Here is a 16,882-nt window from a genome sequence, read left to right on the forward strand (position 1 = left end):
TGAGTGTGTACAGTTATAGAGAGGATAGCCTGGGGCATAGTGTTCTGATTTGGTTTGTAACTGCTGTCTGGACAGGCAAGACAGGAATCCTTTGCCTTTATTTGCCGCTGACTCAGGCTCCAAGAATAGCCTTGAGCTCAGTGGAGCCCAAGCCCCCTCCCTCCTCTAGGTTTGTCCTAGGCAAGTCCTGAGCTGTTGCCTAGAGGTCCCCTCCCCATTTTCTAGAGGCAGCCAGGACCTAACCCTCACCTAATAAAGCTCTTAGCTGCTTTATCCCTCTGCTACCCCTTTGAGCTCTGATCTGGGAGAAATTTGGGCTAGTAGGCCTCTATTCCTGCATTCCCCTGTAGGGAAAGTGGAGAGCAAATGGCCTGAGCCTCTGAAGTCGGCTGGCTGTGAATGTGAGCAGGGTTCTGGGGCAGTTTGTTGAGGGGCTATTCCAAAGTCTTCCCCAACACCTTCTGAATGTAGCCAAACAAGCCTTGACTCTTAGGCTGTCCAGTGCCTTTCCCTCAGATGTCAGTTAGGGGCAGGTGTGACCATCTGTAAGGAAGCTGGGTAGCACGCAACTTAGATGGGCCCACCCCTGGCTTTGGGTGGAGGTATAACAACCAACTCCGGAACAATTGCCATCACTATTGTGCTCAAGGAATGAGATTTGATGACCCCAAAGGCTACATACAGATGTGCTGCTGGACATGAGAGCTGGAGCTGCTGGGGATTTCTGGACTCCTTGCATTCTGAGCCCAGGGCATTTATTTCATCATTCCTCTAGAAACATGTCAGGCAGGTGCCCTACAGGTGATCGTAAAGAAAAGTAACTTGGTAAGAGCTGTGAAGTAGCATGGGGATTTGGGCTACCTTTTTGTGACAATCCAGGTGAGCCTGGTTATTGTCAGGGCTATAGGGAGAAGTAGAATGAACTGGAAGCAGGAACAGGACAACACTCCCAGTAGTACTGGGAGATGAGAAGCAAGAGTGGGTCAGAGGATACCCTGCCCAGTTCTGGTGAGGAGTGTTGAGGTATTAGGATACAGTGGGATGTGGGCCCTGATGGCAGACATGGTGCCATCTGGTTAAATAGGACAAGCCAAGGAAGAAAATGCCCAGGGAAGCATGGGAGGGAAACATTACACTCTGGGGTTCCACCGCCCTGATGGGAGAGCTGCAGGTATGTACAGGTCTCCAGTACTGTACCTAAAGCTGCAAGCCTGCCAGGGTGCTGCAGCCCCGTTCTTGCTAGTCATCCCCTAGCCTTCTATCTTTTCAGCAGCCTCCTTTGACCCCACACTGAGCCTGTAGTTGAGGGGTACTTCAGTTCTAGTGAGGTTTGCCTTGAGGCTAAGTTGGACCTGCTACTTTCCTGAAGGTCAGGCCCACACACACATTTATGTCCATATTGTACATGCCCTCTTTATCCTGTTGTCTGTCACTCACCCTTGGCTGTGCCAGAGTGGGCAATGGTCTTAGGGCAGGGGCTTGCCTCTGAGAACATGCCTGGTTGTCTACTACCCTCATCTGGAACATTCCTTTTAGGGCTGGGAGGCCCTGGGAGACAGACCCTGATGTTGGAAAAAGTTTCTGGGGCCTGAATAGTTCTGGGAGTGTGAGTCTTCACTGATAGCGGGAGAGCCAGCTTTCCTGACAACAGGGAAACAGGAGCGGATGGTCCTCTGTACCTCGAGGTTTGTCCATGCTAGAAAACTCTCAGGCCTGGCCAGGCCCAGAGGAAACAGAAGAGAACTTCCATCCAGCCCTGTCTCCCCATTTAGCCTGAGGATCTGAAGGGACCAAGGTTTCAGGACCAGGCATATTGGAAGCCACCCAGCAGCAATGGTGAATGAAGATGTACTTACTGAACTACAGAAGACTGAATAAATAAAGAAACAGGGCCCAGATGGGGGCTAGCTTTCTTAGGCATGTCTCTGTCTTCTCGATGTCACCCACCTAGTAAACATATTTGTATAACCGAAGACCTCACTAGGAAAGTGGGCTTGACTGTCCACAGGGAAGGACTGAGAGGCGGCCAATTAGGAAGGGGAAAGTTAGATACCTAGAGGCAATGAGGAAAGGACACGGTCATAGGATGGCCCTAGGCCTAGTCAGGGCGTTAAATAGAAGTCTACAGGAGTAGGTTGAAGGAGGGGATTCCTCAGAGCCAGGAAAGCAGATGGGGGAACCTGTCCTGAATCATGGGCGGGCCTTGCCAGTGGGAACATGGGCATTAGGTGGATTCCTGAGAGCTGAGCTGTAAGCATGGGTGGTCCACCCACCACATATGGACAGCCCTCCCTCTCCGCAAACACAGCTGGATGGCATCTGTCTAGGACTGCTTCAAGACATAGTAGGGAGTGAAGGGCATTGGGATGCACATATGTGAACAAGCATGGCACAGGTTCTCTCTTCGAAAGCAGGCATGTCTTGCTTAGATCCAGCCCAGTGTGGTTTGGGGTCCCTAGGATAGTCCCAGAGCCTCTCATTTGCTGGGGGCTGCTCGGCCTGTCTAGAGGTTAGGGTGGGGCACAGGAGGTCCACCAGACAGAAGCAGGCTGATTCACAAGATGTGCGTTTGTCAGGACCTATGTCCTGAGGCTTTGTCTGGGCACCCCCCACGGGTTGGGGGTGAGTCAGCTCCAGCTGCAATATGCCCAAACATCAGGCTGCTACCCCTATGGTGTTCAGGAACCTGACTGCATTTCAGAGGGCAGCAATGACTTCATTAATCACTGGCTAAAAAGCAATCAAGACCTATAACCCTAAGTGAGGTTGTGGTGCTCTCATAGCCTCTGTCAAAAAACCCGGATGATTCCCAGAAGCCATGGGAGAGGGCCTTGCAGTTGAGTGCGTCATCATATCTTAAGTCCTGGAGAAGTGGGGTGGGGGAAGCGACCTCTGGGGAGGGGAGTGAGGGCGGGCCGCCTGGTCCCCGCCTGCTGCTCCGCCTCCTGGGATCGGGACTTTTCTCCTCTGGGCCGACGGGACTGGAACTGGCTGCGGCTGCGGCGGGAGCAGGCTGACGGGCAGGCAAGATTAGGACTTGGGGTGGGGGGCGCTGGGTTTCCACCAGCCAAAGGCTCGGGAGACAAGGGACAGAGGTGGGGTTCCTACCTGACCGTTTCTATCACCCAGGATGAGGCTGCGGCTCCTAGTCGCTGCGCTCTGCACTGCCGAGGTCCTGGTGGGGGCGCCTGGAGTGTGGGCCCAGTCCAGAGATAGAGGTGGGCACCTTCCGGGGCTCTGCACCCCGTCACCCATGCATCCACTCAAACTTTATCCCTGATACCTTCCCGCGAGGATTCCTCCAAACTCTTATGGATGCCTCTAACTCTTCCCAGACTCCCCGAATTCCACTCTGGGCTCCCCCAGATTGCCTCCTATCCCGTTGGCACCCAAATTCTAGCTTCCTAGATGCATGCTGAATCCCCTGCCCTTTGCCACTCGGCAACAGTCCCCCCGAAACTGACTTCAGCCCCGGGGTTACATCCTTGCTTGCAACTTAGACTTCACTGTGCTTCAGCCCTCCTGAGAAGCTCTACTCTGAGCCCCACTGGGGCTTCCTCCAGGCTGGCAGGCACACGCCTACCTGGCCTCATTTGCATACACAAACGAAGCCTGTTGTCCTCCCAGTCCCGAGTCCCGGGGGACCTCAGTGCCTAGAGGAGGGTGCCTGGATTTCCAGGAAAGGTCATGATCTCTCCTCCCTGCTTCAGTGACCTGCACACGCCTTTACGCCGCTGACATTGTGTTCTTACTCGATGGCTCGTCATCCATTGGCCGCAGCAACTTCCGCGAAGTGCGAGGATTCCTGGAGGGGCTGGTGCTGCCTTTCTCAGGGGCGGCCAGTGCGCAGGGCGTACGATTTGCTACAGTGCAGTACAGTGATGACCCACAGTGAGTAGCCAGCCGGCTTGGGGCCAGGGCCGTAGGTCCCAAGACCCCTTCCTCAGAGAGGAGAGATTAGAAACAGGCTCTGAGGAGCCCAGAGATGCCCTAGCCAAGATCTCCTCTGGAGAGAGGTAGGGATACTTTGAAAGTGTGTTCCTGTCCTAAAACACCTCTAAGCCAGTGAGGGACAGACAGGATGACTCCGTTTTCTCTGCATAGAGATGGGGAATCCAAGGTAGAGTCTCCTTGTTCCGGCTCTCTGACTCCTTCATCTCTTTGCTCACCAGAAACACTTTTTGTCTAACCAGATACTCTATGCTCTCTAGGCAGGGAACCTCAAGGGTTCAAGGTCTGTTGAGGTTCAGCAGTACTGCTATATTGAAAGACACCCAAGGAGTCTGTTAATATGAAAGCTTCCATGGTAGAACCAAGGGCACTCTCAAGAGGACTCATCCCAGAGGTCAGGGCTGGAAGAGATCATGACCCTTCCCTTTTGCTACCCTGTTTCTTCCCCTCAGGACAGAATTTGGTCTGGATGCACTCGGCTCTGGAGGTGACACCATCCGTGCCATTCGTGAACTCAACTATAAGGGTGGCAACACGCGCACGGGGGCCGCTCTTCACCATGTTTCTGACCGTGTCTTCTTGCCCCACCTAACACGACCTAACATCCCCAAGGTGTTCCCTAAACTTACTATGCCTCCAAATATGACCCCAAGATAAATGTCCAAAGCATCCCTGACTGGTCTTGGCATCCATCTAGGTCTGCATCCTGATCACAGATGGGAAGTCCCAAGACTTAGTGGACACAGCAGCCCAGAAACTGAAGGGACAGGGAGTCAAGCTGTTTGCTGTGGGTGAGAACCAAGCTGAGGCGAGCGAGAGGTCGGTTGGAGTGGGGACCACTCAGATTTTGTCTAAGTAACTGAGCCCTGCTTGGGCATCTCTTCAGGAATCAAGAATGCTGACCCCGAGGAGCTGAAGCGGGTTGCTTCACAGCCAACCAGTGACTTCTTCTTCTTTGTCAATGACTTCAGCATCTTGAGGACACTGTTGCCTCTCATTTCCCGGAGGGTGTGCACAACTGCTGGTGGTGTGCCTGTGACCCTGCCTTGTAAGTTTCTGCCCATTCTGGGGACCCTGACCCCGGGCTCCTAGCCTAGCCTAGAGTGCTGATGTATGGACTCCTCACCCCTGACCCTTTTTCCTGATGACCTGATGCTGCCCCAACCCCATTCACAGTTGATGACACTCCATCTGGGCCCCGGGACCTTGTGCTGTCTGAGCCAAGTAGTCAGTCCTTGCAAGTAAAGTGGACAGCAGCTAGTGGCCCAGTGACTGGCTACAAGATTCAGTACACCCCTCTGACAGGGCTGGGACAGCCGCTGCCAAGCGAGCGACAGGAGGTAAGGTTTATTCATCAGTGATTGGTGGCTGTTAGGTACTTGGCCAGACAATATGAGATGACCTCTGGCCCTGGGCAGGTGAACGTCCCAGCTGGTGAGACCAGCACGAGACTACAGGGTCTCCGGCCACTTACTGAATACCAAGTGACTGTGGTTGCCCTCTACGCCAACAGCATCGGGGAGGCCGTGAGTGGCACAGCTCGGACCAGTGAGCAATTTTGTCAACCTCTGGCCCCATTCTCCTAATACCCAGGTCCCCAAACCCCTTCCTACTTTTGGCTTTACTAATCCCTGGGGGGTTCCCCTCAGCTGCCGAGGAAGGGCTGGAGCTGAGTGTCCAGAACATCACATCCCACAGCCTTCTGGTGGCCTGGAGGAGAGTCCCAGGTGTCACTGGCTACCGTGTAGCATGGCGGGACCTCAGTGGTAAGTGAGAGGTGTGGACTGACAGAATTATACAGTCCTGCATCTGTAAGGCCCACTGAACCCTCTGTTGCCCCAATACAGGTGGGACAACACAGCAGCAGGACCTGAGTCCTGGACAGGGGTCAGTATTTTTATATCACTTGGAGCCGGGCACGGACTATGAGGTGACTGTGAGCGCCCTCTATGGCCACAGTGTGGGGCCTGCCACTTCTCTGACTGCCCGCACTGGTGAGACGTCTGGTTCCTTCCCTCAGACTGGGACGGGCAGGGAGGGGAGGGTACAGAAGCCATTGATATCCATGTGCCCTGGGCAGACTCCTCGGTGGAGCAGACCCTGCACCCTGTCATCTTGAGCCCCACATCCATCCTCCTTTCCTGGAACTTGGTGCCTGAGGCCCGTGGCTACCGGCTAGAGTGGCGTCGTGAGAGTGGTCAGTGCAACTGAGAGAAGTGGGCATGCAGGGATTGGAGCTTGGCTTCAGCTAACCTGACCCTGCCATCTTGCAGGCTTGGAACCACCACAGAAAGTGGTACTGCCCTCTGATGTGACCCGCCACCAGTTGGATGGGTTGCAGCCTGGCACTGAGTATCGTCTCACACTCTATACTCTGTTGGAGGGCCGGGAGGTGGCCACTCCTGCAACCATAGTTCCTACTGGTAAGGGCCCTCCCTGTAGGTAGACATGACTGGGGAAGTCTGGCGACTCCAGACAGCCTTACATTCTTCTCTCTCACAGGGCCAGAGCAGCCAGTGAGTGAGGTGATGAATTTACAAGCCATAGAACTGTCTGGGCAGCGGGTGCGAGTGTCTTGGAACCCAGTCCCCAGTGCCACTGAGTACCGTGTCACTGTGCGCAGCACCCAGGGTAAGGCAGAAGCAGCCAGAAAAGTCCCCTCATACCACAGTCCCAGCCTGCAGCACCCTCACACTCCTGGCGCTGGGCTCCTACAGCCTCCTCCATCTCTTTGCACCTCCTGAGAGTTGTCAACCCAGAACTGCCCCAGGGTCTGACTTTCCTCTCCTCTACCCCAGCCTGTCTCGTCCACCCACGCCCCGCCATGGCTCACCCTTCCCTACCACAAGCTCTATGACCCCTCCCTTCTGTCCTTCTCAAGGCGGAGAAGAGGGCCCTCCTGTGGTCATTATGGCTCAAACTACACAGAGTCTGCCTCAGTCTCTTAATTCTTTGCCTAGAGGGCCTCTTCAGATGTGCTTGCCCCCCAAATCCCTCACATTCCCTCTGCCTCCCCACTAAGAGTCCTCGTGTGGTGACCTCATCCAACACTCACCCCTGTCATCCAGGGCCAACGCCTATCAGTGGCCTGTCAGCTTGCCTCTTGTCACCGACTCTCATCAGACTACATCCCATGTTTCTGTCACCTAACCCCTATCATCCAGTGTCCCCATTCGCTGGCGACTCCAGTTATCCGATGCTGCTGCCGTGGCTGGTCCCTGTAACCCACATCCTCTCGCTTCCCCTCACCATCCAATTTTCCTTCTCCCTTAAGACTCCTTGTCTTGCATCCTTACCCGTCACTGACTGCTATTCTATATCCCTGTGTGGTACTGACTCCTGTCTGCTCACTTGCCTTCTCTCAGGGGTTGAGCGGACCCTGTTGCTTCCTGGGAGTCAGACATCCTTTAACTTAGATGACGTTCAAGCTGGGATTAGCTACACAGTGCGGGTGTCTGCTCGAGTGGGCTCTCGTGAGGGTGGTGCCAGCGTCCTAACCATCCGCAGAGGTGAGCACTTTTGGAGACTTATAGGGGATGGTGACTGACTTGCTCCTGTCCCCATCTTGACCCTTGACCCCTGTTTTTAATCCCCAGATCCAGAAACCCAACTTACTGTTCCAGGACTGCGGGTTGTGGCATCAGATTCAACAAGAATTAGGGTGACCTGGGGACCTGTACCTGGAGCCAGTGGATTCCGGATTAGCTGGAGGACAGGCAGTGGTCAGTGTGGAGTGTGTGGATGGCTGAGGGGAGTGATCAGAGTGTGGAGGACTAAGACGACAGCCAGAACCGGGTCATCATTTCTCTCTGATCTTAGGTCCAGAGTCCAGCCAGACACTGCCCCCAGACTCTACTGCCACAGACATCCTGGGGCTGCAGCCTGGAACCTCTTATCATGTGGCTGTGTCAGCACTTCGAGGGAGAGAGGAAGGTCCCCCTGTGGTCATCGTGGCTCGAACTGGTCAGAGCCTGAGCCAGTCCATTGGTTCTTTGCCTCTAGAGCCCCTTCAGACTTCTATAGCCCTCTTTATCACTTATATTCCCACACTCCCCCCCCCCGAAGAGTGCCATCCTGTCCCCATTCCTACTCTGGAGCCTTCCCTTCATGTCCAACTGTATCTCACCCCACAGCTCCCACTGTCTTTGTTCTTATTCCTACTATTCATCCCTCAGAGCCCATTTCTTCCTCCTCTCTCCCTCCTCCTCTCCCTCCTCTTCCTCCTCCTCTTCCTCCTCCTCTTCCTCTTTGTTCTCCTTTGTTAGACCCAACTCTCCTCTTAGACTTTTACTTTGTTCTTTGCCTGATGTCCTCACTGTCTCCTGATGCTTCCATCGACTCCTCTCTGTCAGACCTTGTCTTTCAGATGGCGGCTGCCTGCCATTGCTTCCTCCTTGTGAGATCCCTGCCTCTTTAAACACTCACAGCCTTTCCTTACCAGATAGCTCCCACTCTTCTTCCATCAGACCTCCTGCTTACTTTACCAGATTGCCATTGTCTTCCTCTCCAGATCCACTGGGCCCAGTGAGGAGAGTCCATTTGACTCAGGCTGGCAGCTCATCTATCAGCATTGCCTGGACCGGGGTTCCTGGAGCCACAGGATACAGGGTTTCCTGGCACTCTGGCCATGGTAGGAGGCAGGGGTTTCAGGAGGGCTATGAGAGGCAGTTCTGAATAGGACAGGATGGAGATTCTTACTGGAGTCCAAGTGGAGCACTGGTAGTCTGGCAAGTCCTAGTGTTGCCTCTATCTCTGACCCCAGGTCCAGAGAAATCTCAGTTGGTTTCTGGGGAAGCCACGGTGGCTGAAATTGATGGGCTGGAGCCAGACACAGAGTATACAGTGCGTGTGCGAACCCACGTAGCTGGTGTGGATGGAGCCCCTGCCTCTGTGGTTGTGAAGACTGGTAAGTGGGCCCTGGCCAGCTGTTCTCACACGTCATTGGCTGACCCACCCTGCGACGTATTTCTGACTGCTCTAACTGCCTGTTCCGCTCCTGCTCAGTGACTCGCCTGTCCTTGCTGCACCACCCATGGTTACTCAGTGTCCAGCATGGCCAGGCCACACTTTCACTTTGAGACACTGACCTTCTCGCTCTTAGAGTTCCCTCCACGGAAGCAACTGCACTAACCTCACCTAGCCTCCGTTACCCATGCCTCCCTAGCCATTCCTGCCCCTGCTAGATAGCCAGTGGCCCCTGACCTTTACCTTGCCTTTGTCCCCAGCCCCTGAGCCTGTGGGCAGTGTGTCAAAACTGCAAATCCTCAATGCCTCCAGTGATGTTCTACGGGTCACTTGGGTGGGAGTCCCTGGAGCCACAGCCTATAGACTGGCATGGGGACGGAGTGAAGGTATGGCTCCATGACCCTGCCCTTCTTCTTCCTGGCTACAACTGCCCTCTCTGGTTAGCTCCCCTAACGCTTGCTCTTCACTGGCCTGGCCAGGTGGCCCTATGCGACACCAGATACTCCCGGGAAACAAAGACTCTGCAGAGATCCGGGGTCTCGAAGGCGGAGTCAGCTACTCAGTGAGAGTGACAGCACTTGTTGGGGACCGAGAGGGTGCACCAGTCTCTATTGTCGTCACCACACGTAGGAGGATTTGGGGTTGGAACTTTGGGTTGGGGCTTGTGTCCGAGGGGTGGGACTTGTGGGGCTGGACTTGTGCTGGGGATTGGAGAAGGGACCAAGGATTATAGTGAACCTGTGTGGGTAAAGTCTTGGCGGGGGAGGAGTTGTTGTTCTTGGGATTGGTGCAGCCTATGGGGCAAAGCCTCCCTGATTGTAGTGCTTTTCCTTAAGCGCCTGAGGCGCCAACACCTCTGGAGAGCCTTCAAGTAGTGCAGCGCGGAGAGCACTCCTTGAGGCTGCGCTGGGAGCGGGTACCCGGAGCACTGGGCTTCCGTCTGCACTGGCAACCTGAGGGTGAGCTGTACCCTAGTAGGACCAATAGGTTGGGACCAATAAAGGGAGAGGGCCAATGGACATCAATATTGGTGAAAGGAGCTGGGAGCCAGGTCTGCAGATTCAAAAACAGCAGGGGACGTACTCAACAAGGTGGGTGGGATTAGTCAGTCTGAGGAGGTGCATCTGGTAGGGTCAATGAAGAGGATGGGGTAAAGATGCGTGGGGAGGCCCATCAGAAGACTGGACCTGATTAGCAATGGTCAATGTGGTTGGTGGGAGCCAGTGAGGCGGGTGCATTATCGCTGTTAGTCACCGTCCTCCTGAATACTCCTGGTCCTTACACTTGTCTCAGGTGGCCAGGAGCAGTCCCTGACCTTGAGACCTGAGTCTAACAGCTACAACCTGGATGGACTGGAGCCAGCAACACTGTACCACATATGGCTGAGTGTCCTGGGGCAGACTGGAGAGGGGCCCCCTAGGAAGGTGTCTGCACACACAGGTGAGCTCTCGAGGACCTGTGCTGGGCGCCTCCCCTCCCTGATCTCGCACTCTAGACTCTAAGTGACTCCCGGAGCCCCACCCCAAGGCCCTGGGGGAGATTCCAGCATGATCTCCCATAGTGCTTCACTAAAGTGAAGCAGCTGCAGGAGCTGATCTCTCTCTCTTGCTCTCTGCACCCAGCCTCTGACCCTTTGGTCTTCCATTCCTCTTTCAGAGCCCTCTCCTGTCCTGAGCACTGACCTGCGTGTGGTGGACATCTCTACTGACTCAGTGACTTTGGCCTGGACCCCAGTGCCTGATGCATCCAGCTACATCTTGTCCTGGCGGCCACTCAGAGGAACTGGCCAGGGTGAGGGGAAGGCCAGAGTTCAGGGGTGGGCTAGGGTGTAATTGGGGCTCCATAGAGAAAGCTCCAGTTTAACCAAGTTTGCCTCTGCAGAAGTGCCTGGGGCTCCACAGACACTGCCAGGGACCTCAAGCTCCCACAGGGTGACAGGCCTAGACCCTGGTGTTTCCTATGTCTTCTCTCTGGCACCTATCCAGAGGGGTGTCCGAGGTCCCGAGGTCTCTGTCACACAGAAGCCAGGTATGAAGGTACAGTGGGAGGAGGAGCCTGGGAGGAGTGGGAGTGGCTAACGTGCTAGTAACTCAGTTCTTTTGTGCAGCGTGTCCCCATGGCCAGGTGGATGTGGTGTTCGTGCTGCATGCCACTCGAGACAATGCTCACAATGCAGAGGCTGTAAGGCGGGCCCTGGAGAGGCTGGTGTCTGCACTCGGGCCTCTTGGTCCACAGGCTGCTCAGGTTTGGCTCTAAAGACAGCCAGACTCCACCTGTCCCTCCCCTCTACAGGTTCCTCACCAGCCAACCACTCTCCGTCCCTCTGGGGGTTCAGGCTCTCCCCAGCTTTCCCCCAGGTTCCAGACTATTTCGCCTGCCGGGTGACCCCCAACCTTCCATCATTCTGGACTGAGTGTACCTCCCATGTCTTTTCCTCCAGATTCTGGGTACCCCTGTCCTACTCCGTCCATTCCCTCCATGTCCTATGTCTGTTCCCACCCAGGTTGGCCTACTGTCCTACAGTCACCGGCCCTCCCCGTTGTTCCCGCTGAATAGTTCTCGTGATCTTGGCATCATCTTGCAAAAGATCCGGGACATCCCCTATGTGGACCCAAGTGGAAACAACCTAGGTAGGGTCTGCAAATGGCGTATGAAGGTACAGTGGGAGGAGCCTGAGGAGTCTGAGGGGACCATGGCACGGCTAACGTGCTAGTAACTCAGTTCTTTTGTGCAGCGTGTCCCCTGGGGCTTCCCCACCAGGAGCTCAGTGTCTCAGGGTTCTGACACACCCTTCTTCCAGGCACAGCTGTGATCACAGCTCACAGCCACCTCTTGGCACCCAATGCTCCTGGTCGCCGTCAGCGAGTGCCAGGAGTGATGGTCTTGTTAGTGGATGAGCCACTGAGAGGGGACATATTCAGCCCCATACGTGAGGTCCAGGCTTCTGGTGAGCTATCTGGCTGATGGAGTGGGGCCTTGGGAATAGGGGTGGCCCCAGTGAGGTTATCATGCAGGTTGCTGGATCTCTTCTCAGGGCTCAAGGTGATGACGTTGGGCTTGGCGGGAGCTGACCCAGAGCAGCTGCGTCGCTTGGCACCAGGCCTGGACCCCATCCAGAACTTCTTTGCCACAGATAATGGCCCAAGCTTGGACCGAGCAGTCAGTGATCTGGCAGTAGCTCTGTGTCAGGCAGCTGTGGCCACACAGGTTTGGACAAGGCCTCTGGGGACTGGTAATGGACAGGGGACCTAGGGGTCCTTGTATGAGAGCTTCCTGGTCTCAAAGAGCCTCTTTGTCCACAGCCACAACCGGAGCCTTGTGCTGTGCATTGTCCAAAGGTAAGTGGCCAGGGCTGAATGAATGGCCAAAGATCACATCTAAGGCTGTTGTGGTTACCCTCTCCTGACATGTCTTTTCCCAGGGTCAGAAGGGGGAGCCTGGAGCAACGGTAAGCGACCCTGTGGAGGTAAACAACAGACTGGGAGTCAGTGGGACAGAGTTGGTTGGCAGCACAGGCCTCACTGATCACCCCTTTTAGGGTCTGCAAGGACAGGCTGGACCTCCTGGTCCCCCCGGTCTCCCGGTGAGTGCCTCTCCACACCTGCCCCTACCCTGACTGGCTTTCAGCCTCCTGACCTGCTCTCCTCACTCAGGGTAGGACCGGTGCTCCTGGCCCACAAGGTCCCCCTGGAAGTACCCAGGCGAAAGGAGAGAGGGTGAGTGTGCAGATCATGGACTGTCTCCAGGGTGTCCCTGCTAGTGTTCTCAGAGAAAGAGGAAGAAGTGGAGTTAGGGCCACAGGGTGAGCTGGGCACGGGCACTTGTAATCCTAGCACCCAAGAAGCAGAGGCAAGAGGAGCCACAAGTTTAAGGCTAAACTAGCAGACCCTGTCTCAAACAAACAAGCAATATCCACAGAATATTCTTAGAAGCCTGAGTGAAGACTGTAAACTACACCAGACTAGGTGGAGGTTCTGTAGTGGAAAGTGTAAGGGGCTTTGCGAGCCCCTGGGCCTCTGCCTCTTCACTGCCCGGGATTAGGCTCCATTCAGTATGGTAGTGCCACTTCTCTGGCCCACTTCTCACCTCTGGTAACACCTGGAGCCATGGTTATAAAATGGGGCTCTTTATGTAAAGCGGGATACTGCGGGAGGATCTTTCCCAGCTCTGACCTCTTTGCCTTTCTAGGGCTTTCCTGGCCCAGTAGGGCCTCCAGGCAGCCCTGGCCTCACTGGTGCTCCTGGGTCTCCTGGCATTAAGGTGAGTCAGTCTTGCCTTTGCTGGCCACAGGAGGACGATTCCTTGAATGGGCTCTATAGTTTTGACTGTTCTGTCTTTGACCTCCAATTACAGGGCTCCCCAGGGTGGCCTGGCCCTCGTGGGGAACCGGTAAGTGCTTTTCTTGTGCCTTCTAGGGTTCTTTCTATAGTGTGAATGAGGCTGGGGTACATGAGGGCCACCCCAAGGTTCACCTGAATTTATACCTTCTGCTCTGCTTTGTCCTCAGGGAGAGCGAGGGCCTCGGGGCCCAAAGGGGGAGCCGGTAGGTGAAAGGGGAAGGAAAAGGGGGCCTGGATATTCCATGGAGGAGCAGGGGTGCCCCAGGCCAGGCCCTGTCCAAGGCCTGAAGCATGCTAAGAACTGGGACACCTCTGGCAGCTTCTTCAACCTCCCCTATCCTGAGAACTGCTCCCTGCCCCACACAGGGGGAGCCCGGGGAAGTCATTGGAGGTGAAGGGCCAGGGCTTCCTGGAAAGAAAGGGGACCCTGGACCTTCGGTAAGTCCGAAGATAAGTGACTGCAAGAGCTACGGGAGCGGAAGAAGACCAGATGGGAGGTGACAGTGCGGTCTAAAGCACCTTATATATTGTCTCCTCTATCAGGGGCCCCCTGGACCTCGTGGCCCTTTGGGGGACCCAGGACCCCGTGGCTCCCCAGGGATTCCTGGAACATCAGTGAAGGTGATGGCGTGATCTCTAAGTAGTCTTATGAATGCCTTGTGATTCAGAGACTTGGTGACCCCACTAGAGCCCATACAACCCTTACCATTTCTGGCCTTTAACTCCCACTCCTTAGTTCCCCATTATTCTTTTATGTGCAGGGTGGGGGCGGGGCGCAGGTTTTGAGACAAGGTCTCTCTATGTAGCCTTGGCTGGCCTGGAACTCACTATATGGACCAGGCTGGCCTCGAATGTACAGAGATCCTCCTGCCTCCCAAGTGCTGGGATTAAAGGCGTGTACCACCACACCCAGCCCCCATTATTTTTATAATCAAATTTGATCCAGTAACTCTCCTCGTGTCTTGGAGAGAAAGGGTATGGTTCATAGTAATGGGGTCATGATCTTTGTCTTCCAGGGTGACAAAGGTGATCGTGGGGAACGGGTAAGTGAGGAACCAGATATCATGGAGGTGGCTTGGAGTCTGAGTCTCATGGCCATCCCCTGACCCACTGTCCTTCCCCAGGGTCCCCCAGGACCAGGTATTGGTGGCACTGGACAAGGCGAGCCTGGACTTCCGGTGAGGATACCTTGGGGCTCTGCTGGGGCAGTGGTTGAATGCTGGGTTTCCTAGTTCTTGGCTTATGTGTTTATTTCCTTCCAGGGTCTTCCTGGAAGCCCTGGACCCCAAGGCCCAGCAGGCCGTGCTGGAGAGAAAGGAGAGAAGGTAGGAACCTGATTTCTTGGTGACCCATAGGCAGGGTCTCCCCTGGGTCTTCCTGTCATTTGTTTCTCCTTCAGGGTGACTGTGAGGATGGAGCCCCAGGCCTTCCAGGACAACCTGGGGCCCCAGGTGAACCGGTGAGTTAACTCTGGTTTCTGCCTTCAACAGTTTACTCCCATTTTATCATATGTACTAACCCAAATCTCTGTACTCCCCCATGTCCTTTCCAGGGCCTACGGGGAACTCCTGGAATTACTGGGCCCAAAGTAAGTACCAACTGTGGCAGGGAGCGTGATCAGATGCGATGTTATTGTCTGGAACTCTCTCACAGTGTTACAGAGGCTGGAGGGTTAGGAGATATGGTCCTGGAGAGTGCAAAGACTGTGGTTTTTGTAGTTGGAGATCAATACATTTTATTTGATATTCTCTGAAAGTCCCTCTCTTCTCTCTCTTTAGGGTGACCGGGGACAGACAGGGACCCCGGGTGAGCCCGGAGAAAAGGTATGTGCAACCTGGGGGGCTTGGGAGGATCTGGGGCCATTCTCAGCTCTGACCTCTTCTGTTCTGTCAGGGTGAACGGGGACCGCCCGGTCCAGTGGGACCCCAGGTAAGTCCTCTGACCTCAGTGAGCGCTGGCTGACTTGCACACTCTCGGTTCCCTCCTAGTTCTGATTTCTTGCTCTTGAGTCCTTCTACCCATCAGCCCCAGACATCTAATCTGTAGGCATGCAGCTCTAGCCCTCAGCCTCAGGGATCAATCTTTGAATGTGCGACTTGAATAAACTTCCCTTGGCGTTCCCTGCACTGATTTCTGTCCTCTTGCTGAGTTCAACTCCTGCCCGTCCCCCTCCCAGTCCCCTGTGACCCCAGCCACCTGGAGCAGTATCTCTGTTCCTCTTCCCCAGGGGCTTCCCGGGGTTGCTGGCCATCCTGGAGTGGAGGGTCCTGAGGTAAGTTTGTGACTATGGCGGGGGATCAGGAATGGGGCTCTCCTGTGTCCCTCTCTCCCTGTTTGGACTCACAGTCTCTCTCTGTATAGGGGCCACCAGGACCCGCTGGCCGTAGAGGAGAAAAGGTAGGTTATGGTCTGGATGTCACACTTTCTGCTGGATGTGGGCGGATGGAACACTAGGACTTTGGGTTCCTAGGTGGCCTTTTCACCTGTCTCTGTCCCTGTCCTCTCTCTATAGGGAGAGCCTGGTCGCCCTGGAGATCCTGCAGTGGTGAGTGAGGGACAGATGAGTCCTGAGGACCACAGCCCTGGAGTAGTGACATAGGAATTGCTCAGGGCTGTGTCTCCACCACCTCCACCCTGGGTAGGCTTAGCCTTGTGATTCTCCTCATGCAGTAATCTGTCTTCAGACCTCTAGCTGTGCCCCTGTGCCCCATAACCATTCTGCAGTCATGAACATGGTGTCAGTCCATTTTGAGTAGCCCTTACCTTGTTCTTATCAGTGAGCCTGTGACCTACAATCAGAGACTGAGCTCTGTGACATCTAGTGCCATATATCTCTGTCCCCATGGAGACTGATCCCATGAGCCCTAGACAAAGTTGAGCTGTGTCTGTCTGTTTGTTTTCAGGGTCCTGGTGGTGCTGGAGCCAAAGGAGAAAAGGTATGTCTGGAGGTTGTTGAAGGGTAAGGTCAAGGTCACAGGGCCTACCTTGGGTTCTAGGTAGAGATCACAAGGCTTGCAGCAGGATTGCTGGGTTGTGGGAATACCTGGAGGCTGGAACGAACACTGACACTCTGTCATCTTTAGGGAGATGCTGGGCTTCCTGGGCCTCGAGGAGCTGCTGGAATCAAAGGGGAACAAGTGAGTGAAGACGGATGTTTGGGGTAAGCACAGCCAGAGGCCACGGGCTCCTGAATTCTCACCATTCCATCTACAGGGCCCACCTGGGTTGGCGCTTCCTGGAGACCCTGGCCCCAAAGGAGACCCTGGAGACCGGGTGAATAAATGTGGGGATGGGGGTATGTGACAGAGGGTGAAGGGAAAGGTACCCCAGACTCTGGCTAAGTCCTGTTCCTCTTTCCTACTCTCTCAGGGTCCCATTGGCCTCACTGGCAGAGCAGGACCCACAGTAAGTGTCTATAACCTTGGACGACCCCGGGGTTCTGGAGTTCCCTCCTCTCAAAGGCTGCCTGTCAGCTGTGTTCTTCATCACCTCTCTTTCTTGTGTCCCTGACAGGGTGACTCGGGGCCTCCTGGAGAGAAGGGAGATCCAGGACGACCAGGGCCCCCAGGACCTGTTGGCCCCCGGGGAAGAGATGTGAGAGGCTGGGGTTGGGGGGCTTGGGGGGG

General features: G+C 55.1%; 1 protein-coding gene across 5 annotated transcripts in view; it reads left to right on the forward strand.

The window, feature by feature from the left end:
- Positions 1 to 2,904: 2,904 nt before the first annotated feature.
- Positions 2,905 to 16,882, forward strand: part of Col7a1 (collagen type VII alpha 1 chain) — a 32,126-nt gene continuing 18,148 nt past the window's right edge. For 3 of the 5 annotated variants that reach the window (XR_003485143.2, XM_027414618.2, XM_035443980.1), the window contains exons 1-52: positions 2,905 to 3,024; positions 3,130 to 3,218; positions 3,711 to 3,891; positions 4,404 to 4,563; positions 4,649 to 4,742; positions 4,838 to 4,999; positions 5,128 to 5,291; positions 5,370 to 5,499; positions 5,601 to 5,717; positions 5,799 to 5,945; positions 6,032 to 6,148; positions 6,225 to 6,374; positions 6,454 to 6,582; positions 7,317 to 7,460; positions 7,548 to 7,673; positions 7,771 to 7,914; positions 8,462 to 8,581; positions 8,714 to 8,857; positions 9,177 to 9,302; positions 9,396 to 9,542; positions 9,753 to 9,875; positions 10,210 to 10,356; positions 10,573 to 10,707; positions 10,798 to 10,944; positions 11,024 to 11,160; positions 11,420 to 11,546; positions 11,717 to 11,863; positions 11,951 to 12,123; positions 12,219 to 12,254; positions 12,338 to 12,364; positions 12,455 to 12,499; positions 12,570 to 12,632; positions 13,105 to 13,176; positions 13,270 to 13,305; positions 13,424 to 13,459; positions 13,623 to 13,694; positions 13,800 to 13,877; positions 14,273 to 14,299; positions 14,381 to 14,434; positions 14,519 to 14,581; positions 14,656 to 14,715; positions 14,809 to 14,844; positions 15,035 to 15,079; positions 15,150 to 15,185; positions 15,484 to 15,528; positions 15,618 to 15,653; positions 15,769 to 15,801; positions 16,160 to 16,192; positions 16,340 to 16,393; positions 16,470 to 16,529; positions 16,626 to 16,661; positions 16,770 to 16,850. Coding sequence is in view for 4 of the 5 variants with exons in the window: in XM_027414618.2 (XP_027270419.1) it covers positions 3,131 to 3,218; positions 3,711 to 3,891; positions 4,404 to 4,563; positions 4,649 to 4,742; positions 4,838 to 4,999; positions 5,128 to 5,291; positions 5,370 to 5,499; positions 5,601 to 5,717; positions 5,799 to 5,945; positions 6,032 to 6,148; positions 6,225 to 6,374; positions 6,454 to 6,582; positions 7,317 to 7,460; positions 7,548 to 7,673; positions 7,771 to 7,914; positions 8,462 to 8,581; positions 8,714 to 8,857; positions 9,177 to 9,302; positions 9,396 to 9,542; positions 9,753 to 9,875; positions 10,210 to 10,356; positions 10,573 to 10,707; positions 10,798 to 10,944; positions 11,024 to 11,160; positions 11,420 to 11,546; positions 11,717 to 11,863; positions 11,951 to 12,123; positions 12,219 to 12,254; positions 12,338 to 12,364; positions 12,455 to 12,499; positions 12,570 to 12,632; positions 13,105 to 13,176; positions 13,270 to 13,305; positions 13,424 to 13,459; positions 13,623 to 13,694; positions 13,800 to 13,877; positions 14,273 to 14,299; positions 14,381 to 14,434; positions 14,519 to 14,581; positions 14,656 to 14,715; positions 14,809 to 14,844; positions 15,035 to 15,079; positions 15,150 to 15,185; positions 15,484 to 15,528; positions 15,618 to 15,653; positions 15,769 to 15,801; positions 16,160 to 16,192; positions 16,340 to 16,393; positions 16,470 to 16,529; positions 16,626 to 16,661; positions 16,770 to 16,850 (4,890 nt within the window). In the remaining variant the exon portion in view is untranslated. The remainder of the gene's footprint in view (positions 3,025 to 3,129; positions 3,219 to 3,710; positions 3,892 to 4,403; positions 4,564 to 4,648; positions 4,743 to 4,837; positions 5,000 to 5,127; positions 5,292 to 5,369; positions 5,500 to 5,600; positions 5,718 to 5,798; positions 5,946 to 6,031; positions 6,149 to 6,224; positions 6,375 to 6,453; positions 6,583 to 7,316; positions 7,461 to 7,547; positions 7,674 to 7,770; positions 7,915 to 8,461; positions 8,582 to 8,713; positions 8,858 to 9,176; positions 9,303 to 9,395; positions 9,543 to 9,752; positions 9,876 to 10,209; positions 10,357 to 10,572; positions 10,708 to 10,797; positions 10,945 to 11,023; positions 11,161 to 11,419; positions 11,547 to 11,716; positions 11,864 to 11,950; positions 12,124 to 12,218; positions 12,255 to 12,337; positions 12,365 to 12,454; positions 12,500 to 12,569; positions 12,633 to 13,104; positions 13,177 to 13,269; positions 13,306 to 13,423; positions 13,460 to 13,622; positions 13,695 to 13,799; positions 13,878 to 14,272; positions 14,300 to 14,380; positions 14,435 to 14,518; positions 14,582 to 14,655; positions 14,716 to 14,808; positions 14,845 to 15,034; positions 15,080 to 15,149; positions 15,186 to 15,483; positions 15,529 to 15,617; positions 15,654 to 15,768; positions 15,802 to 16,159; positions 16,193 to 16,339; positions 16,394 to 16,469; positions 16,530 to 16,625; positions 16,662 to 16,769; positions 16,851 to 16,882) is intronic. The other 2 variants (XM_027414616.2, XM_035443979.1) reach the window with 2 other exon arrangements.

Source organism: Cricetulus griseus, chromosome 4 (assembly GCF_003668045.3).
Source record: "Cricetulus griseus strain 17A/GY chromosome 4, alternate assembly CriGri-PICRH-1.0, whole genome shotgun sequence".
Taxonomy (NCBI): domain Eukaryota; kingdom Metazoa; phylum Chordata; class Mammalia; order Rodentia; family Cricetidae; genus Cricetulus; species Cricetulus griseus.